This window comes from Astyanax mexicanus, chromosome 25 (genome assembly GCF_023375975.1).
Source record: "Astyanax mexicanus isolate ESR-SI-001 chromosome 25, AstMex3_surface, whole genome shotgun sequence".
Lineage (NCBI taxonomy): Eukaryota > Metazoa > Chordata > Actinopteri > Characiformes > Acestrorhamphidae > Astyanax > Astyanax mexicanus.
This window is the reverse complement of record NC_064432.1, coordinates 18,397,633-18,420,019: the sequence shown is the minus strand read 5'-3', so window position 1 is coordinate 18,420,019 and position 22,387 is coordinate 18,397,633. Positions and strand designations below refer to the sequence as shown.

The following is a 22,387-nucleotide window of genomic DNA, read 5'->3' as shown; positions in this document are numbered from 1 at the left end:
GGTGGGTAATCCAGGTCCAGAAAACAAAAATCCATCCCATTGTTTTGGACCAACTGCCTGGGAGGTTCTGCTGCAGCTGAGCCGCCCAGGCAGTTGGTACAAATACATGGACTGGATTTTTACTTTCTGGACCTGGATTACCCACCTCTACTAACCAGCTCCACCACCAGCAGCTATCCAGTCCGCCCAGGGTCTGCTCTTTCTAAACACGATTTAAACCGATCTCTGGCCGCTAATTCACACCGTACCGCGGTTACTGACCTGTAACTCGGCCCTCTCCACCTCCCACTGCGCTCTCTCCACCTCGAACCGGGCCCACTCGTGCTGGAGGAAGTGCAGGATCCCCGGGATGCTGTACTGCGCTCTGCCCGCCTCCCCGCCGTCGCTGTCGGCCGCCGCTCCTCTGCCTCCCGCCTGCAGCAGCGGACTGCTGCTGTTGTTGTTGTTAAAGAAGACGCCGGGCCCTGCGTGCTCGTCCATGGCCGGACTCGGGCTGGGGCTCGGTCTCCGACAGAAGAGCTCCTCTACCCCGGATATATCTCCCTCTCTCTCTCCGCCTCTCTCTCTGAGTCTCTCAGCCGGAGGATCCGCTCACTACAGGCCGGCCGAGCCTCTGAGAGCAGCGCCGCTCAGCCGACGCTCCGCTCCGCCCACTCCGCTCAACAAACTCATTTTCTGACAGCCAGCTGTCACTCACTACCCGCCGGAGCCACGCCCACCGACACCCAACCGTGTGGCATGATGGGATTTGTAGTAAAACTATCAGTGGTTAACAAAACAAAACAAAACAAAAAAATTATTATAAATAAAAATGTGTATATATAGGCTATTTTTTGTTAATACAAGTTATACTCAAAAAATATGGAAGCCCATTCCCGCCACCTAAAATACCAAACAAATCCAACATGTTTTCTTTCCTCATTATTAAGAAAAAAGTACATTTTATTTTGAGATACTAAGTTGTTATTTTAAGATGATAAGAGGAGAAATGACTCAGTATCTCAAAATAATGACCTGGCATCTCAAAATAATAAAAATGCTATCTTAAAATAATGACTTATTGAGTGTCTCAAAGTACTCAAAGTAATGACTTTGTGTCCCAGAATAATGACTTAATGTCTTAAAATAAAATAAAAAATCTCACAATAATGACTTAGTGTCTCAAAATACTGATTTATTATCTCAAAATAACAAAATCTATATTAAATAAAAATAAAAATAATGAAATCAATTTACTTAATGAGAAAAATAGCTGCTGGATTTTTTTTTATTTTACTTTGGGTGTTTATGTCCTTTAATAGGATTCTGTTTGGCATCAAGTCAGAACGTTTTTCATTGTAGACAAAAGGGTACATTAGGAAAAATGGCGGATGATGATGCAAGTGTTGTAGCAACAGTGTTTGCATATCAGTGCTTCATCACTTCCTGATAGTACAGACCAGGTAAGTATATTAATAGATTGTTTACTAAACTGTTGATCTGCCTTTGTTTTCAGAGAGTATATTTCCAGAGCAACAAACAAACAAATAGCAAAGTAAAAGGATTGGGTATTATAAGTGTCAGATGCATGTACATTATTTTTTTAGACATGGACACACACACACAAATATGACCAAAACATTACAGTTAAATAAAACCTTCTTTATTTTTCAGATCAATTTGTCCACTTTGCCAACAGCCCGGATGTGACTCAATTTATTATACTGTGCAGCTCCACACTCAACATAAAAACCCCAAACAAACAACAATACAGGAACACATTCTAGACTTGGTGAATACCAAAACTTCACACTGTAACATGGTGAATGACTGTGCAGCTTCACTGTAATTGCTTAATGCAATGTCAAGTCTTCCTCTAAAGTGAATAAATTATCATGTGGAACTGTTTACATGCTGTTTTTTTTTTTACATAAACTATTCAAACTAAAGCAAAAACAAAAGCAACAAACAATATGGAGAAGAAGTAAATAAGAGGCATGAGAGAGATGCTCATCACATTTAATCCAGGACAGTGAATAATGTTAATAAAAGTCAAGCTAAATCCAAGTGTCATATTGTCACCGTCAGGCAAAAAAAATGTTCATGTTGCAAATTAAAAATTTTCAAAGAAAGTCAAAAAGTAAAATGTTCTATTCCAAGTTATTTTGGAGCATTTGTACTGGTCCATTCATCACTGTGTAGCATTTTTATTGGCTATTCCATTATTTTGGAGCAAAAGTATTAGTTCATGCAGCATTTTGAAGCATTTCTATCAGTTATTCATCAATCTGGAGCATTTCTACTGGTCCATTCATCATTTTGCAGTATTTACACTAGGAGGTTCATAACTGTAGAGCATTTCTATTGGCTCTTCCATTACTTTGAAGCATTAGTATTTGTTGAAACATTTTCTAACAGTGACAATATAAATGTATGTATATAGCAAATAAAAATGAAAAAGGTTAAAAAAAATAATAGTAATAATAAAACGACTTTACAGTATATCATAGCTTTCATTTTAACTGTAATTCTCTATGTACAACACAAATGGTACTGAATGATTGGTTGTTTTTTTATCATTATTGTTTCCTAATAAGAGTTCTATATCCAATGTAACAGTTACAAAATCGTCCGAAGTCTAAAAGCAAATTTCTGACAACTAATGATCTACTAAATAATGCTTAACTAAAAGGGAGTGTTTTAGCTGAGAAGAGAAAAGGAATTGTGTGATATTACAGCACATTTACTGTACAGCTCTGCCTGTTTTGGTCTTTACAGGATCCAAAAAAAAAAAAAAAAAAACAATGAAGAAAAACTGCTGGAATTGTCAAAAAGAACATTGATGCAATGTGACTTTACAAAAAAGGTGCTTCCATGATATTCGTTCTGATTAAGGTGCATTTCACAAGCTTTCCAGAAAAAAAATGACCACGACAGAATAAACTACATCCCTTTAACGGTTTCACTCGGACATTCACCAGCACACATGATTGACACGATGAAGCATAAACCCTGGAATCCATATTTATAACAGCATAGCTTTACCCCAACTGACACAGTCTCTGTGTAGCACACATTTAATTAAAATTTAACTGGTTTACTTGAATAAAAACATACATCAACAGAGAACTACATGATCTTCCCTCAAATTAACTGGAATTAATTCTAATGGTCAAGTTTTACAGAAGAGTGGTGAAAAATGATTGAACTCAATAAGAAACTGTATCATTCAACTTTGTTTCAATCATCATATTTAAAGCTTGTCCAAACTAAAGTTCAAACTACACAGTAACTTTAAAAGAATGCCTTTTTGAGATGAGCAAGGACAAGTCAGTTGAGAAAAGCTGATTTTAGAAAAAGCTGGTTTTGAGTTTGATGGTGGGTGTGGCTTGCACAGTGGGTTGGGCCTGCCTGGCCGCGGCCTTGGCTTTGCTGCTCGCCTGGTTGGCTCGGATGGCGGTCTCAAGGCGGGTCTTCAGCTCAGGTGCTGCTCCTATAACGGTCTTGAAGGCAGCAGGGTACAGGGGTCCGATGCGCATCAGATTCTGAAGGGCGAACTCATGCAGCCCTTTGGACGGGGGAGGAGCAGTGGAGAAGGCATTTTCATCCAGCAGGTAGGAGATCAGGGTGGGCACCAGAAGAGCCAGCAGCTGAACTCCTAGTATGGAGAATGTGAGGAGGAAATTCATATTGATAAGTTTAACAGCGTTAGAATTGTAATTAATGCAAGAGTCATTGCCTGCACCCTGCAAGAGCAGTACTACAAGATGTTCTTTCTTTCAATAGGCTTCTGGTTCTGTAAGATTTGAGGTCTATTCACAGTTAGTCCATTGTGGATTCTGATGGGTTCATTATCCTGTTTTTATCATCAGCTTTTTTTTTCGTCAGATAGTGTATAATTGATGTTGTATGTCTCCAGGCCTAAACCCTATTAAGCACCTGTGGGGCAGGCAGTTGTCTAACATCCACCAGCGTGAAACTACTCTTTCACGTTGTCCCATAAAAAAAGATATAACAAAATATTTAGCAGAAATGTGAGGGGTGTACTCACCTTTTGGGATATACTCTGTACTGTACTGCTAAAAAACATTAGTAGCAGCCACTTCAAATCCTGAAATGTGTCTGTACCCTTTCACATCGTTATACACTAGATAACAGCAGTAGTTATAGTAGCACGGCCGCAGCATCTACTCACGATTCTGCTCTTCTCCCAGGGCCACCAGGCCCTCCAGCACTTTAACTCCTTCTTGCACAGCCTGGAGCTCAGCAGGGGTCCCTGGCCTTGCACGCTCCGCCCCCTTCAGCTTCTCCACCAGCATAGGAGCCAGAGCGTGGATGTAGGGTGTGGAGAGAGCGCGGCTCGAGTGCTGGAACACGGAGAGGAGGAGCTGATAGCACCGAGCTTGGACCTGCAGAGGGAGAAACAGCGAGAGATGAACACACCAGACCACACAAGTTATATCACAGGTTGGAAATCAACAGAGCTTTGATTCCTATGACTAAATCCTAAAGCGGTCCAAAACTGTTCTGTAAAGGTTCTGTAAAGCCTAGAAGGCCGCCTACACTCGCTGCCTTTAGTTGTTCTGTTTACTCCTTTGAGGCACTGCGAAGCACTGAGTCAAGCAATCCCTACTTCCTCCCTAAGGCTCCATACATTGAATGATTTTAAAACAGAAGACTAAGGACCATACTATGGTGAAATATCTGAATCTCTCTTAATTCTCTTAATACATTATATGAGGCCAGTTTACATAGAGCTAACAGTATAAGCTTATATTATTTGGTAGCTACGGTAGCCTTGTATTTTCACAGTATGAACTTTGGACACCAATCATGTTAGCATAAGAATATGCTTATTATTTTACTTTTTCAGCTATGCCTACATTGTTGAATAATGCATGCATTATGACCATATCTTAGTGTTAAAAAACAGTGAATAAGGAACAGGCAGTTAAGACAATATCTAGACCAACACTTCAAACTGAGACATGGCTCTAAAATTGTATCTGATGCCACCTACCCAAGGGTCACTGGAGTTGAGAGCATTTCTGAAGCGTTCTATGCAGCCCTTCTGTAAGGTGGTGACCCCGACCAATTCAGAACTGGTGGACACCAAGAACAAAGTGATTGCAGTGAGCAGGCTCACTTCATCCATATTGGGCCTGGACTCATCTGAGGGTGTAACAGAAACATGAAAGGACATGACAAAGCCAATGGGATACATTCTGGTACTCAAAATAGCTTCAATACATCTGCAACTGTATATGGGTGGTGTGTGTGTGTGTGTGTGTGTGTGTGTTGTTGGCTCACCAGGTTGGGAGTACTCCAGCACAGAAGCCAGACTGCTCCTGACCAGGCTGGTCCACTGCTGCTGCGTTTTCTCCACACGGCCCAGTGGGGAAGTGATGATGGTCTTAATGCCCTGCAGGGCGGCTGACACAGGCAGAGGTACTGAACCATCGGGGGTTTTCAGGGCGGTCTCCTTCAGCACTCCACAGATGAGGAACAGGATTGTGGGCAGGATGGTCATACTCCCTAAACACATTGAGTTATTACAGAACGGGGTCAAGTTGGTCAACATAAAACAAACAGTACGATATAGATAAGTGCAAAACTGCAACAAATTATTGTGCAAACATACAAGTAGAACACTAAATACAATTAATACAGCAGACTATAGAAAATTAAAGACAGGACAGTGCAGTTCCGGCACAGTACATTCTGAACAAACAGGTATACACAATATAAATTACAGTAATGACAAGCTACTGTATTGATTTAAGTCATGTTACAGCACTACAAGTGGCAGTGATATAATTGCTTGTCAATCTCTGTAAATGTCAATCAATCTTATATTGCAGAAACAGGGTCTTGGCTTTCATTTACAGCTGACTAAAAAATAGAACACATTTGTGTTTCCAAGTAAAATTAACTCAAAATCAAAAATCTGATGTGGGGGTGTGTGTGTAGATGAGAGCTGTGTATAAATGGTTTTGTGTAAAACGTGATTGTAAAGAGTCACTGGGTTTCTAGAAAGGCGCTATAACTGTAATTCATTCAATTAAATTTTTTTGGCATTATTGCTGCCATCACAGAAGTTTTTAAATCTGAAAGCAGCCTGGATGGCCCTTTTCCTAACTGGCCAAAGCTAACTACACCTTTTATTTCCTAAAAAGATCTGGAATCCTGTTTAGCCACAATACTGTGTATTGAAGAAGGATTGGTGGCAGACAGTGGTTTATTTTGTGTTGCATTATGTTTTTATGCTATTATAAACATGCTATTTTATGCTATTTTCTTGCTAAGCCCTCTGTTGTGATAAAAATGCACTAATATCTAATAGCTAGACCTCCAAGGGTTAAGACACACTGCTGATTAACAGAGTGTGAGAGAGCGTGTGTGTTCTGTGGGTGTGCAAATCAAGTACGTGACAGGCCTGAGTGGGAATGTGTGAACCAGTATGTGCTGAAATGTGAGTGTGATTGTGTGTGAGTGCTGTGTGCATGTGTGTGTGTGTGTGTGTGTGTGTGTGTGTACCTGCTGGAGAACACAGTGCAGGCAGTTCTGCTAGGATGCTGATGGTGACGGCCACCAGGCGGTTGCTGTGCTCGGGCAGAGGCTGGGGTTTGGTAGGCAGGTGGCTGGGAGAGTCGCTGGCTTTGGTGTTGACCTGAGGCAGGTGACGCACCAGCAGAAACACCAGGAGTTCCATGGCAGCGAACACCAGAGACTTCCCTGGCTGCAGCTCTCCAGTGTCCCCTCCTTCCGCCAACACACTCGCCGACTCCTTCTCCCCACCATCTTCCACACCTGAGACACAAGAGCAGTTTACACCTGCCTCTGAGGTGTGAATGAAGATGCCAAAGCAGTGAGTAGGCAGCGACTTAATGTATAATCTGGAGCTGCTTATATATAATTAGTCAAGATGCAAAAACTATGCTAAAAACACACTGTGTTATGTAGCATTTTCTGGCAGCACTATTGTAACTTCTTCCTAACAAAGTCATTGGCATAAGAGCACTCTGAATGTCAGGTAACATTAATCCTAAAATGATTCCAAAAAATGCATCCAGGATTAACTGGTATTTTATAGGAATTCCAACGCAACCTCAAATACAATACAACATGCTTCAAAGTTACGAAGGTGTTCTTTTCATTTAAAAGCAGTTTTCTTTTTTGCAGCATATCTTCACTGATTGTGGCCATTCTGAATTACAAGAATATATTTGCATGAGGTCATTATTTGTTTAATGACCCAAGGAAAAATATAACAGAAATGCAGGGCAGTGGATGCTGAATGCTGGCTTTGAAACTACTAAAAAGGTGAGCCAGTGTAAAGGTGTAATACTGTATCTACTCACCCTTGGAGCTCCTGCGCTGGTCCAGGTGGTCTTGGGCTGAGCGGATGGTCTCTTGCACTACTGCAGTCACCTGCAGCTGAACACTGGGAGGGTCCCGGGTTAACAGCAGCCTGTGCAGCACATTTAGCAGCTCTACTGCAAGCAACTAAAAGACATAGATAATCAAATGTACAGTTCTGGCATATGCAAAATACTTTCGACTTAAAAGTATTAAGTTTAATGGCTCTCTTGGTCACCTGGTCCTCTGCGATGTGGTTTCGAGCCTGTGGAGTTTCGAGCAGCGTGCAGAGAGCTTGAAGGCAGGACATCACTCGTTCAATAGGCTCCTCAGGGCGAGGGAAGCACAGGAACTCAATACTGATGCCTGGGAGACAGCAGCAAAGCAGACTGTTACAATACACAAACCTAAACATGGATTATTAAAAAAGAACTACAGTAACTAAAGGGTTAAATAAATCAGACAAAGCTTACAAAGCCAAAAAGAAAGACGTACCCAACAGTAGATGCATTCTGTCTTTGGCCAGCTCATCAGGGTTTTTGATTGGAGCAGGTGGCCCCTGAGGATATGCAGGACTTGTAGTACCAGTTTGGGGCTCCTCAGGACCCTCAGCAGCTCCAAAGTCTGTGTTGCTAAGCCAGAGAGCCACGGCGTGCAGAATGGGAGCCCATGAGTTGCGATAGTGCAGACGTGCGGTGTCTATCGTCTCTGGAGTGTAAAAGGCCCCACCTGCAAACAGACACACAGACAGGTTTATTTTTTTTAACTTTCATTAACAGTTCAGACCTGCCAAACCTTTCCATGGTCAGAGTCATTCAGGAGAGACATACAGGAGCATTACATATCATCTACATAGGCACCACTATGCTGAAAATCCTGCAGCATTGTAAGTATGCTGAGAAAATCCCTATAAATAAATGAGAACATCCAGCAGAAGACAAAAGTCGTACCTTCAGGGGGCAGCTGGCTGGCAAACTCAGCCGGCAGGGTCAGCAGAGCGTAGTCTCTGAGAGCAGCCAGCCACAGCCGGCTCAGCGAGGGCAGCTCTGGCTGCACCAGCGTGATCAGGCTGTCCGGAGGCAGGATATCTCCTTCATCACCCATGTCCTCATCATCATCCTCACCGCTCCTCACAGGACGAGCCGGCCTGGACTCCGCCTCCTTCTTTATTTTCATAGCCACCACATACACCTGAGAAAGAGAGATTATATTACAAGTTATACGTTTAGCTGCCTAAAATATCTGTAAATTACTACAGTTATCATTATTATCATAATTGACTTTACAATATACACAATTATATGCTACACAATTATATAATAGTCAATTGTGTATTAAATATATTACCAGAAGGAAAAACATAAGCTAAATGGTACAGATATGGAACACTCAAAAATTGCCTGAATCTGAATCCCTTTAATAAACATGCATCCCTCATATTTTGAAGGCTAGATATACAGACTGATAGATATTTAGACAGATATTTAGACAGACAGACAGATAGATTGATGTTTATTTCTTTATTCTTATTATTTTCTACATTGTAGATAAACATTAAAGACATCGAACCTATGAAGGAAAGCATACATAATTATGAAGTCAAGTAAAAAAAAAAACATTAAAAAAGTGTTAAACAAGCCAAAATATATTTTATACTTTAAAGTGCCACCTTTTGGCCCAATCTTCGCATTATTCTCTTAGTCAGCTTTATGATTTAGAACTTGAGGAATGGTTCTCTAACTGTCTTAGAGGAATTCCTAGAGGTGCTGAGAACTTGTTACCTGCATTTCCTTCACCCTGTGGTTTATATGTAAGGTGTTTGAGAAGGCAAACACTTTTTTTTTGTCAACTACATACGTGCATATGATATGTGTTCCTTTGTAGATTTTAAGTATTTAACATTAACCTACAAGTAATAAGTGAAATAAAAATAAAAAAAAACAATTATTAATAAGGATCTCCAAAATATCCAAATGTTTGACTGGTATCATATGCCCCCATACGACAGGCAGTGTAAATATTCCTGATGTGTGTTCTCGTCTTACCTCTGCCCAGGCTTTGAGCACAGCCAGTTTCTCCATGGTGGTGGCACTCTCGCTGTACAGCTGGCTGGAAGAGCCCTTGCCAGCCTGCACCTTGTCCAGGGAGGACACCAGCAGATTGTGGACACGGCGGAGGTCGTTCAGGTCACTCACTACACCGCTGCCTATCCAAGCACTACACACCTACACAGAAAATATTAGAAGATGTGAGAAATGTTTAGGAGATTTGCAAACACCTTTATCACCAATGCGGAGTTTAACACACATTATGGCCAAATATATTTGGACACCTTGACTATTTATTGGATTTAGGCCTTTCAGCAACACACACATTGCTAAAAGGTGAAATAAATCACAGACATGCACATGCCTTCAAAGATGGGCACTGCCAGTAGAATGTGTCCTAATGAAAAATGTAGGGTTTTTAAAACCTATACTTATGCTATTTTGTTTCTCTGTACCCCACAGTGTATATGTACAAAGTTTGTATTACGAATATCTTTCCAAAATCTAACAAATGTCTGTTAGATTTCAACAGAATCACTCTCCTCTTGATGTCGAATGAGAGTAATGGTCGTAAAAGTGGGTCAGGTTTACTTCAGCATACATCCAGCCTCGCCCTCTCCTCGAGTCTGAGCAACGTTACAAGCTAAAGTTAAAGTTAAAGTTTGAACTAAATCCAGGGAGTTAAAGATAAATGCAGTGAGCTAAAGCTAAACCTGGTGAGCTAAAGCCTGCAGTATTCATCATATTTCTGTTAGGTGTTTTCTTTTTTAAAGTTGCTGATAATTTCATTTAAAATCCAGGTTTAGTATTATACAAAGCAAAATCTATATCTCAAAATGTGTTCCATGGGACTTTAACTGTGGTATTGTTACACCGTCAGTCAGTCTGCAAGAGTGTTTTTATTGTAAAATTGAAATGATTAACAGCAACAACTCAAGCATGAAACTGTAGATACCCAGAGCAAAGCACCAAGAGAAAGTGCTAAATGTGTAGTGTCTAACATTTTAAGTGATGGTCTAAAAACTTTTATAAAACAAATTATATAAACCAGTAGATACAAACTTAGACACAGGCTGTCCTATGGTGAGCAAAATCAGACAAGCCAAGACCTTGTAAACTGCGACTCCAGCCATTAGTCTACAAGTTCTCATCAATAAATCTACTTCCACAAGGGCAAGCAGAGACACAGCAATCAGCTAAGGTAAGAACATCTCCATTCCAGACATGTCCTCACTTAGTAAAAAAACCCACATATATTCTCTGCTCACTACACACATTTGAAATCACTCTGAAAACACAGAAAATAATAATGCCAGTTCTAAGAAATTGGAAAGTGCACTAAGCATGAGCAATTCTGTTTTCAAAGACTTACTCAAGCAATATTTACTGCGCTCTGATTTAGTTTGTCCATAAATCACAGGGGCACTACATAACATAACTTCAGCAGTGAGGGAAAGGCTGACGCAGAGCATTGCGCAAAAGAAAATAGTAGGACCTGTTTGGATGTGAGAGGATTGAATGGAATGTGGAGATAGAAGCTGCTGGGTTTGATCTTACCTGGCAAGCTTTGGCTGTGATGTCAGATGGAGTATCAGGAGAAAAGGCTGGTCGTAGTGCAGCTCCAACCTGAAAGGTAAAAGCAGAAAAAGTAAAATTGTAATGTAAAGCTAGACTAATATAAACATATATACTGAGAAAGCTACATGGCACTTTCTCCCAACATCACTCCTAGTGTAGTGTTGGTCAGCACAGGAGTCTGTTAATTGATGTGTCAGAGTTGGGGTCGTCGCACTTTCCTCTAGTGATGCTACATAATTGGCAGTTAAAAAAAGGAGGTCATATGACCAGGGATTGGGTAAGTGGTTTTCAACATTGAAGAGGGAATGGGGTAAAATTAGAAATAAGTGTAAGCAGTTACCCAGTAACACATCCCTTTCAAAGGTTAGTTGGCCCCATCATAAGTCACCAATGATGATATGCCAGCCATCTAAACAGGGAGCCCAAAAGTACACAGCTGGCTTCAATCTACTCCCCCTCATCACTCAGCATGATGCTAGACAGGGCAGGCATTTGTTAGCTGATGTAACAAAATTGGCAGTTCATGAGTTTGAACTTGGCCTTTATTGGCTCTTTCTGCCGGATTTATATATAACAGAGCTCTGTGGGGGTGTGGATGTGGAGGAAGCACTGAGGAAGATATGCAAATTAGACCTGTCGCTGATTTTAGGAACTAATCTGTCTATTGTTGGTCATTTCAAGTAACCCTAAAGCATAATTGTTTATTATGAAGGTTACATTTATGGAATTTATAAGACTCTCTTATGCAAAAAGTTTTCAAGTTAGGGTAGAAGGATTTAAACTGTTGCAGATTCGACTCACATTGGCCTGGTACTGCTCAAGGATCACATGACCAGGAAACTCAGGCTCCGGTACTGAGGCAAACTTCTTAATGATGTCCTCCAGGGCCTGCAGGCCGGCCATCCGTAGCTGATTACTGTGATCCGTGGCAGCCATGAAGGCCATGCGGATCAGGTCCGAAAGATGCAACACCAGCAGATCACCTGAGTTACAAATAATCAGACTGGTCACTGTGTAGTCAAAACATACATAAATAATACTCTACAGGACAAACGCTTATATACACTGCCCAGGAAGAGGTTTCTGCCCATTCACAGACTTCTTGCCTGTTTACAGGCCTCTGCCCAGGCACATGCTTCTGTCTGCTTCTGCCCATTCATGTGCTTCTTGTTTCTTCACTGGCTTTTTACACAGGCTTCTTGTCCATTCACAAGCTCCTTGTCCATTCACAGGCTTTTTGCCCAATCATCGGCTTCTGTCCAGGCAAAGGCTTCTTTCCCATTCACAGGCTTCTTGCCTACTTACAGGCTTCTTACTCAAGCACAGGATTCTGCCCAGGCACAGGCTTCTGTCTGCTTCTGCCCAGGCACAGGCTTCTTACTCGTGCACAGGCTTCTTACTCGGGCACAGGCTTCTTACTCGGGCACAGGCTTCTTACTCGGGCACAGGCTTCTTACTCGGGCACAGGCTTCTTGCCCATTCGCAGGCTTCTGCCTGCTTCTGCCCATTCACAGGCTTTTTATTCAAGGACAGGATTCTGCCCAGGCACAAGCTTCTGCCCAGGCACAAGTTTCGGCCTAATCAGATAATTAATAATTAAGAATAATTTTAGTAATTGTACAATAACATCTAGCTCACATTACCTTTAGGGTTCTTGGCTTTGGCGCTGCGGGCAGTGGCCAGATCAAAGTGAGCCTTGTCTGCATTTTCACACAGATGAATGATGCGACATAAGCAGTCGGCTGCAAACACCCGCGTCACCCAGCGGGGGGCAACAGAAGGCTTTGTTTTGTCGTCATCGCCCAGGCCTGTAAACATGGTGTCATCGTCCATCTCATCCTTCTTCTCAGAGTCTTCCTCCTCTTTCTCTACTTCAAATGCCAAGGCACCTCCAACTTCTGCAAAGTAAAAGAGAGTTAACTTCCTTAAGCCAATCAAAGCCAGATTCTTAACGTTAAATTAATTACAAATGACAATTACTGTAACCCTAAGGGTGTACTAGAAACAAAATAGCAATATGTGCAGTGGACAGATACCTGTGCTGGCAGCCAGGACATCTTTGCAGAGTTTGAGCCAATGCGAGAGCTTCTCCACAGCTAGAGAGGACAGCATATGGCCAAGTGTGTCATGGATGTCCGAGCACAGTTTTCTATCTGTCTCCCGGTCCAGCATGCCAAAAAGAACACCCTCCAAACCAGTCTCAGTGATGTTTAGGTCTACAACAAAAAGAAAAGATTTCAGAAGTTACAGTGAATAAGCAGGTGTCTCAACACATTTTTGTTCATATATGGTATATCTGCAATGTATGTCTAATGATACATACTGATAGTGGTGCTTTCTTTGCTGTCTCCAGCTTTCTTGGCGAGGCTCATGGCGTATGCACACACCTCGGCTGCCTCTCTCTGAGCCAACTGCCGCAAACATGCCACCGCAGCCCGACGCAGAAGCAGATGAGAACTGCAGAGGTGCACCTGCATCATACATAAACACACATACAATTATCATCGGCTTATAAAAGATACAGAAATATAATAAACTGAGCTTTATGCACATATAAAACACAAAAATCTAATCCACATACACACAGTTGTCATTATGTTCCAGAAAATATTTAGAGACACAGTTAAACACTCACACAATCAACTCATCAACCCAATCAACCCAGTGCAATTACAAACCAGCAAACACTTTCAATCATCTCTGCACTTCCAATCAGATTGCTATTTGTTAGAAGGAGCAGCAGGCTTACACAGAGGCAGGGCACCAGGCTAGATAAGTTGACGTGACGTGGGGCAAACATGTGCAGCTGCTGCAGGCAAGAGATGGCCGCTGCCTGCACCAGAGAGTCTGAGTGGTCCTGCATTATGGCACAGCCCACCAGACATGAGGAGCGAATGGTCGAAATTGTGGGACTGTTGCCTAGAGTATAAAAAAAAAACAGCATCTCACAGTCCAATCCATAAACTGTTATGCAAGATGAGAAAACATTATGAGAATAAATGGACTGGATATTTTCAACAATGTGGAAACCAACCTAAAAGACTAAGCCAGGTTGGAGGCTAAATAGGTTAAAGGCTAATGATGGGCAAATTAAAAAAGACAGAACAGCGAACCAGAGGAAAACAGGAAAAAAAACAGTATATGTAATGCTAAAAGCTAATGCTATTAAGCTGTTTGTTACCCTGTAATTCTGGGCCCACAGTGGTGATGAGGGCTCCCAAACAGCGGCCCAGACACTGATGCACCTCTGTGTGAGAGGGAGGCACAGTCAGGAGGAGGGTGAGCACCAGGGACAGAGTGGGCTCCACATAACCTCTGTACATCGGCCCACTGGAGTCTACAATGAGAGCCAGGGAGTGCAGCGCCCATGTCTGTAATAACACACAAACAAAAGGGCTTATGAAAAGGCCTTTTTTTTTCTTTCTTTGGACATATAGAGTCTTCCCAGTAATGGATTATTAATAGGGTAGATTTAGACCGCAACAACCATTTAGTTAGTATGGTAACTGCAAAAAACTGTTCACTTTCCAACAATATGATATTACCTTATTTATTTTTCTGGTTGATTTATTTCTGATAATTTATACTATTATATTTTTGATACCACCTATTTTTCACAGTACAACAAAATAAAAATGTAAAATCCAAAATTATACAAAACACTTATCCAAATTTTTAGCCAATAGGAATTAATATAATATGACCCACAGAATTCATCATATTGGCAGTGCTCTACAACAAAGCATCTGTAGCTTTTAAATTCTGTAAATCATGCAGGAATAAGAACACAATGGGGGAAAAAAATGCGAGATCTCACCTGAACCTCATGGGAGGTTCCGTCCTGAGCCAGTGCCAAGAGAATGCTCACACTGGTCTTAAGGTGCTGACCTGACCCGATGCCTCCCACGTATCGGTGCAGACAGCCAAGAGCCAGAGAGTGACCCGTTCTGGACACCACGTCCCGAGCTGACTTCAGTCTGTCAATGCAGCAGAATAATCTATAAACACTCTATAAACCTTTATATTTACTTTATTTTCTTATAATTTATTACATTTTTCTTATAATAGGGAGAATCAGTTCACAGACTCCACATCCTTTACTCAGTGTGAGCAAGAACAAAGCTGAAGCACTACAGTGCCATCTGCTGTCTGCACAAGCATTCTTCAATCTTCAATGTTGTGGGTTAAATGTTTCTGACACTGTGTATGAAACTGTGATGCTCTTACTTGTCAAAACTGTGCTGAGCCATACTGGCGATGAAGGTGGCTTCTCCTACAACCTGTGCCATGCGTCCCAGAGCTTCTCCAGCAGCACAGCGCAGGATGGGGTTGGGGTTATCCAGAGCACCCATCACCAAGGCCAGAGCAGACTTCCGCACCTCCTCCGGTCCCAGCGTGCTCTTATTTTCAGCTAGACCCTACACACACCAAAATACACAAATACAGATAATGACAGAAGGAAAGCATCGTAAGTGTCAACCATCAACAATTACATAATCAATAATGACCAATGACTCAGTTACATTAGCAGCCAAACATGCTCATGCTATCATACTGCCTCCACCATGTTTGACAGATAAATAAGCGTGACATTAAGTGGCAATAAGAGTCTCTTTATTTGAACAAAATCTGAATTTTGTTCCATTTGTATGTAGGTATTTCAGATGGTTTCTAGCTGTCTAATCTGGACATATTGTGAAGTATTTTCATTCACATGATTACCTCTTTTACTTGTAATGAACGGTTTTGGAATTACATATTGAGTTCCCATGACCAGCTACCAAATAAATCCAATTTCCAATTTTTTATTTATTTTTTTTAGATCTGACTTATAATATTATGTGTTATATGTAGACCATATGTACACAAACATAAAGGCTGACCTTTAGTGCACTGAGGACAGCAGTGAAGATGTTGAGTTGGACAGCCTGCTGTCTGACTCCTTTAGCTTGTTTGATGCACTCAGCAAAGTGGTCCAGCATTTGGAGCCTGAAAAACACAGCAGTCATTTCCTGGGCTAACAGCGTCCAGCTGACTGGGCATTCTTCTAAATCTAACATGGCACTCTGACCTTGAATAAAAGTTTATAGAACTTTTAAATGTCTCTGATGTCTTTAGAGTTTTAAAAAGCACAGACAGTTATAATATAAATAACAAATATTTAGTGTTCTCACCTATGTTTAAAGGAGACATGGGGGAAGACTACACCGAAAAGTGCCACAGATGCATCAATAACTGAGACACCCAGTGGGAGCGGGCCTGGGATAGCTTCTCCAACAGGAACTCGCAGGTATATGGAGGAGGGGTCATGTTCCAGAGCACCACTGCCTGATGCACTGTTAGGCTGCAACTGTATGAACAGTCATACATATATTAAAAACCTAGAAACTGCAGTTCAGAGGCTTTCAAAGCCATAAAAGGTTGTAGAGCATTTCAAAATCTGCTCTAGATCTGATCATAATCTCACAATTCTATAGACAAAAAAATAATAAATAAAAAAGATTACATTGCTACTATTATTTCTCATAAGCACGATGACTGTCAATACAAAAGAAACCTCACCTGGTCCTCAATGGATTTGTGGTCAGTTTCCTGCAGCCAGGAGCCCATGAGGACACTGTCATCATAGTGACAAAGTGAACGCAACAAGGAGGTGGTTGTGTTGGCTGAATTATCCGTCAGTGTAAACTCAGCCACCAGCTCCCTCAGAAGAGCACTGAAACTGCCTGTCATGGACATTTAATAATATTAATACTGAAAAAAACATTTTCCATGAATAAAAGAAAAGAAGAAAGAAGAAAAGTGCATCCCAATGGGATTAAATTTAGACAATTTATTTTAAATTGAACATTACAAAAATAAATGTACATCTTTTATTTGTAATCTTATAGAAAGCACTGCCTAAAATCTAAACTAGGCATCTAGTTGCTGTCTACCAGCATGAATTAGAAGGCAGCAGGTGGGATTAACACCATGGGCACACCCATGCTTTAAATGGCAGAGCTTTTGATACAGTTTATATATTTTTCCCTTTCCTTTTTCTGTAGAAAAAACAATATTATTTAATTAAAAATATTTAAAACTGACTTGAGAATTGTATAAAGCATTAAAATGTGTGTTAATTCTTGTATGTTCCTAATGCACATGCAATTCAAACACTGCAATAAAAATAAAATCACATTTTTAGACACAGGTCTAAGAAGACTTGGAAAGTTTTTTTATTTTGTTCATTATTATATCCATATAACATTTTATTTAGTGAGGAGGGCCCATTACTTTTTTTTTTACATTGTATTTATTTAGGATATTGAGGGAAAACATATTTAAACTGCAATAAAATAGTATATTGCTCTTAAATAGGGTGTCACTGCATTAAAAATTACTATTTATTTACCATTATATCAATAGAATAAAACAAAAAGATCTACAGTTATTGTGAGGGGTCAACAAAAGTTTACTGGGAAGCATCACCCAGTTTTAGTACCAGAAAAAAATTACAGTACATTTACAAATAAATACCAGCTTCAGTACCTGTTGATAAACACGAATAGAAATGATACTTAGCAGAACTTGCCTTCATAAGTCTTGGGCGGAAGCAGGGCCAGAATGTCGTAGAGTCTCAAACGCACCATAGCAGCACTGGCCTTTAGGTGAGCTCCATGTACCTTTATAACTGCAGGAATACTGCAAACAGCAACAATGAGATTTTACCACACACTGAAATTGTACAGCTGTCATTACAGTCACTACAACTGTCTAATGTATTCTGTATGCAGTAGTTCTTATCCTTTTTATCCCCTAGGTGTCTGTTTAAAGACATAAATCCAATTATGCAAAAGGACAAACACGTCCAAGTGAATCCAATGCTTCCTAATATCTGACCCGACAACCGTTTGACCTTCTTTACAGTTTACATTATCAGCTTAAAAGAACTGCCACTCACTGAGACATCATGGTCATGGCACATTCAATAGGAGTCATCAGCCTGCGGATCACGTCTTCAGTCAGCAGCTCGGGACAGTGAGCCACGAAGCTTCGCATGGCTGCCAAGATAAGGCCACAGGGGGTGGATTTGCAAAGGGGAAACCAAGCTCAGAAATGCTAATGCAGTTAACAGTGAGTAAAATGGAAGCTTTTGTCAAAGATCAATCACTTAAGATATGGCTGTTTTTTAAATAGATAACAGTATGTTGCGTAGTGTAACATAGTGGACTCCATATTAGAGTGTCTATTTAAAATAACTTAATAATGCAATTTGCAGAATTCTAATTAGCAGAATTACCACAAAGTGCTCCAGCTCTGCCCTCCAGAGTGACCTGCCAGGTGAAGGAGTCTCCTCTGGCTTTTTCAGCCTCCAGCTCTTTCTGCGACCGAGGGAACACATTCCGCCAGAGCAACAGCATCTTAGGCAAGTGGTAGCGCACCAGAGATGATCCTGCATAGAGAGAGAAGTGGTTTTGTTATGTCAGAGTTTGTTAGGTTAGTGGAAGATGCACTGTTGCCACTGGACCTGGCATAACACAGATGATATGCACTTGAGCTACAATGCTAAAGAAGCTAACAAATAATAGAAGCCTATTTCAACAATAAAACATAGATTTATAGACATAGACACAAAATTTTATCTAAATCCACTGTAAACCTACAGATATATTTTTCAGTGAAACAAATCATTCTTATTTTCTATTCCTAACCTATATATAACAAGCCCATATAATAATACCATTATCAGCCCATTAATTATTTTATTTTGTATTGGGTACAGTAAATGATATGATGCTACTACTGCTTAGCACAGTGACTGACTTTATAAATATAGTAGGTATAATACAGAATAATATACAGAGGGATTTTGATCATTGTATACAGTATTGAACAATTCAAGCTTAATTTATTTTTTACAATAGCATACACTATATGGACAGTGGTATTGGGACACCTGCTTATTGATGGAAATCAAGGGCATAAAAAAAATAATTGATCCTGCTGGAGTAACCGCCTCTACTACTGTAAGTAAAACATGACTTACCTAAAGTCATGAGGGCTCCCAGGAGCAGCCAGCCAGCCTGCGTTCGGTGCAAAGAGAGACGACTGTTCTGAGCTGCGGAACGCAACAGATCCTCAGCTATGCTGACCACCATCTAAAGTAAACAGATAAAACATGGGTCAGCTTTACAGTGCTAAGTAAATTATAAAAAATAGGAAAGATGTACAAGATGTAAGTGTGAAAATAATTGTTCTGTGGTTTAATTCCAGGACTTAATAGTCTGTGCTGATCAAGTTTTACCCTCTCATGTGTAAAAAGGCACAAATACGGCATACACTGATCTATTCTAAACCTGAACCTTCAAATATTATCCAGAAGATTATACTACCTTCAAATTAAAAAATATCATCTTGGCAACAGAAGCAGCATTGTACTGACTCACACTCATAAATAAAAGGAGCTGCTGTGTGGGTGTTGGTTAATACTGCTTAATCACTTCTCTGAGGCCAAATGTACAGTCTGATAAAGAGCACATGTGCTTTGAAAGATTATTTTGGAAACAATTAGTCAATTAAATAGAAACCACAAAACAGTGGAGGGCCATAATCACCAGTGAACAACCGTAAATCACTGCAAACTAAGTGCACTGAAGGAGTGGAGTGGAAGTGTGTTTACAGTGTTTATTATGTGCTTTCTGGGAATCTATTATCTGTAAACATACAGGAAATATGGCAATGGCTGTTCTTAACTTCTATCTATTTCTTTAGTCTGATAAACTAAAGAAAAGCAGACCTTGCCCTTGGAGTGGGGGATACCCAGCGGGCACTGGTACACTCCACCCAGCAGAGCAGCCATTGCGAAGCTGTAGCCGCTGACGGCTTCAGGCGAGCTCTTCAGGGTGTTGATGCGCTCGGCACAGCGGTCCAGTAGAGGGGTCAGCTGATAGGGCAGCGCCACGGCAACGCAGCGCAGGCACCACGCTGCTGCCAGACGGGCCGCCATGCTGGGGTGCAGAAGGACCGACGTCACCGTCTCCAACAGACCTGGAGGAACACACAGATAAATTGCACAAGATATTTCTCGTGATAAACCTATATATTATTAAACTGCTATAATATAATACTGTCACTCAAACATCTGACAGAACAAGATCAATATATAACACAATCATTCAAGCCATTCTGGAGCATTTTTATTGGTCCATTTATCATGAAATGTTGATACAATATAATAGGGAAGCCAGATTTGTATTTTTTTTAAGTTAAAAGTTAAAAGGGGCAAAAATGGAGATTTTTGCCCAAATATAATGCAAAATAACTGCCACTCATGAACTTTCATTAGAATTTTTTTTTTTGTTAAGAGGAATTAAAATTTATTATTGCACTAATATTTGTTACATGTGCATACATAGCTTTTCTTGAATTTAAATAATACACAAAATCACATTTTTTGTAGTTAATAAAAAGAAATGTGGCTAAAATTAACCCATTTTTGTTTACATGAAATTGTGGACCCCTACCCATCACATCAAGATGAACAATACGTATGATATGTACAACATGTACGAATATGCTAATTAACATTTAATTTAACTTAAAACTTAAAAAAATCTTTTTTTTTTTGCACTTTTTGAATTTATATTTTACACTTGAAGCAAGAGCATTTATCATTTTCTTATTGATCATACAGCTTAGAGTCCAAGGCAGCTGCATATGCAAAATAATTATATCAAAATATAATCCCTAATGACTCCCTAATGAAACTCTGGATGTGTTTTATGTAGAGTTAATGTGACACCATTACTAGTTAAGGGCTGGTGGGTATGTCTCTGTGTGTGTGTGTGTTTTACCAATAGAAGGCTCCTGTATGAGTGGAGAGGCTGTAGCACTGAGGCTCTGGACCAGACTGCCCAGTTCTTTCAGAGCACACACCATCACGTGCTGACTGGCCGACACGTCCGCAGCCCCACCCTTATTTTCACCACTGCTGTCACTGACTACCGCCTCTGTTACCACAGCAACGCAGAACAGCAGCAGCAGGACAAAGACATTTAAGGGGAAAAAAAAAAAAAAAAGAAAAGCAGATTTTATGTGACCTGAGTGTAGAAAATGTGGGATAAATAATATATATATATATATATTTTTTTTAATTAGCATCATTTCAATCATTTAAATCAGTCATTAGAGAGAAATTGATATTTGGATTATTCTGCCATTTAATTAGTTCATGTTGGTGTGTCTGGCAAGATAAGTTATAGACAAATTATTAGGGGATTGTTAAAAAAAAAATCCTCAATGTGATCTCAACACTAATAAAAAACACGCAAATATCTTTTGCTGCCTATTATAGCAATGAATAGCAGAATAATACAAAAATACCAGAAACAGAAAGATAAATTATCAGTTGATACATTTTCAGCTTCAAAGCAAATCACAGAGTAAGATGCTGAAAAAAACAAGATGTGCAGTCACTTCAAAAATGTCACCCAAAAAAAAAATTTAAGTATGAAATGTGGCAAGGTGATGAGCTGTCACTGGTTAATCTCCTAACTGATAAGTAGTTCTACTTACTTTTATCTCGTAGAACTGGTTAGAACGGGTCATAACATAGGATTAATAGTAAAAAGGAGGATTTCAGTGTTATTCTAACTTTCTAAACATTGTGACTTTCTAAATATAAATTGACCCTCTTCTACTGTAGACAGAAAGAGGATAGTTACATTAGTATAGCTATGCTATACAGTTAAAGAGCAAAAAATAGGCAATACAGTACATGAAAAGCTGAGAAGAAGAACCAGAAAATAGGTGAAAACCATTCACCTCTACATTAGCCAAGCAAGCTTGTTAGCATGCTTTTTATAAACTGCTTAGACTGGCCTATTGGTGACGGCACAAAACAAGCCACAGGAAAGTCAGGACAGATCATTTAGAGAGAAAAAATAAAGAAAACAAAACTGAAGACAGTAAGAAGCACTGCACCACCTCAACCCAGTTTAAATCAGGAAATATAATCAACAAAAAAGAAAGCACGTAAACAAACAGAAAACCTACAGTACTTACTCTGCAATGCTCTGAAACCGGATATTTCCCCCCTATTTTCCTCCTTACCCACTGCCCTCATCTGCTTGTTGATGGCCTGGCAGATCTCCTTGGCGGCAGCAATTTGGGCCTTCTCCCCCAGCAGGCCTCCTAGTGTGGCACGCAAGGCAAAAGAGACACAGCGGCGCGAGTACACTGCCTCTACGTGGGTCTGTGTGGCCCGAGGGTGAGCCACCAGCTCTAATACGTGTGACAGGAAGGTGGCAAAGTTCCTCTCCAGCCACTGACCGCCCAGTGTGGTCACAAACACTACATATGCCTGCAGGAAAAAACAAACAAGTTTAATTATTTAGAATATGGAGGAGCATTTTTTGAATTCTATAATTACATACTGTAGT

General features: G+C 40.4%; 2 protein-coding genes across 9 annotated transcripts in view; both read right to left on the bottom strand.

The window, feature by feature from the left end:
* Positions 1-668, bottom strand: part of LOC103029182 (striatin) — a 54,120-nt gene extending 53,452 nt beyond the window's left edge. For 3 of the 6 annotated variants that reach the window (XM_007230162.4, XM_007230164.4, XM_007230165.4), the window contains exon 1: positions 262-668. In XM_007230162.4, the coding sequence (XP_007230224.3) occupies positions 262-480 (219 nt within the window). In that variant the 5' untranslated portion in view covers positions 481-668. The remainder of the gene's footprint in view (positions 1-261) is intronic. The other 3 variants (XM_007230161.4, XM_007230163.4, XM_007230166.4) reach the window with 1 other exon arrangement.
* Positions 669-1,626: 958 nt separating this feature from the next.
* The window catches only part of heatr5b (HEAT repeat containing 5B), a 27,824-nt gene continuing 7,063 nt past the window's right edge, over positions 1,627-22,387 (bottom strand). For 2 of the 3 annotated variants that reach the window (XM_049472150.1, XM_049472149.1), the window contains exons 8-36: positions 22,011-22,308; positions 20,801-20,956; positions 19,744-19,994; positions 18,994-19,105; positions 18,247-18,399; positions 17,908-18,007; positions 17,535-17,648; positions 16,527-16,686; positions 16,139-16,314; positions 15,848-15,953; positions 15,192-15,382; positions 14,782-14,941; positions 14,146-14,335; positions 13,714-13,883; positions 13,288-13,435; positions 13,001-13,180; positions 12,608-12,862; positions 11,766-11,947; positions 10,944-11,012; positions 9,384-9,563; positions 8,289-8,529; positions 7,834-8,067; positions 7,577-7,704; positions 7,341-7,485; positions 6,517-6,789; positions 5,290-5,514; positions 5,000-5,151; positions 4,175-4,388; positions 1,627-3,637 (exon numbers count right to left, since the gene is read on the bottom strand). In XM_049472150.1, the coding sequence (XP_049328107.1) occupies positions 3,330-3,637; positions 4,175-4,388; positions 5,000-5,151; positions 5,290-5,514; positions 6,517-6,789; positions 7,341-7,485; positions 7,577-7,704; positions 7,834-8,067; positions 8,289-8,529; positions 9,384-9,563; positions 10,944-11,012; positions 11,766-11,947; positions 12,608-12,862; positions 13,001-13,180; positions 13,288-13,435; positions 13,714-13,883; positions 14,146-14,335; positions 14,782-14,941; positions 15,192-15,382; positions 15,848-15,953; positions 16,139-16,314; positions 16,527-16,686; positions 17,535-17,648; positions 17,908-18,007; positions 18,247-18,399; positions 18,994-19,105; positions 19,744-19,994; positions 20,801-20,956; positions 22,011-22,308 (5,271 nt within the window). In that variant the 3' untranslated portion in view covers positions 1,627-3,329. The remainder of the gene's footprint in view (positions 3,638-4,174; positions 4,389-4,999; positions 5,152-5,289; positions 5,515-6,516; positions 6,790-7,340; positions 7,486-7,576; positions 7,705-7,833; positions 8,068-8,288; positions 8,530-9,383; positions 9,564-10,943; positions 11,013-11,765; positions 11,948-12,607; positions 12,863-13,000; positions 13,181-13,287; positions 13,436-13,713; positions 13,884-14,145; positions 14,336-14,781; positions 14,942-15,191; positions 15,383-15,847; positions 15,954-16,138; positions 16,315-16,526; positions 16,687-17,534; positions 17,649-17,907; positions 18,008-18,246; positions 18,400-18,993; positions 19,106-19,743; positions 19,995-20,800; positions 20,957-22,010; positions 22,309-22,387) is intronic. The other variant, XM_049472151.1, reaches the window with a different exon arrangement.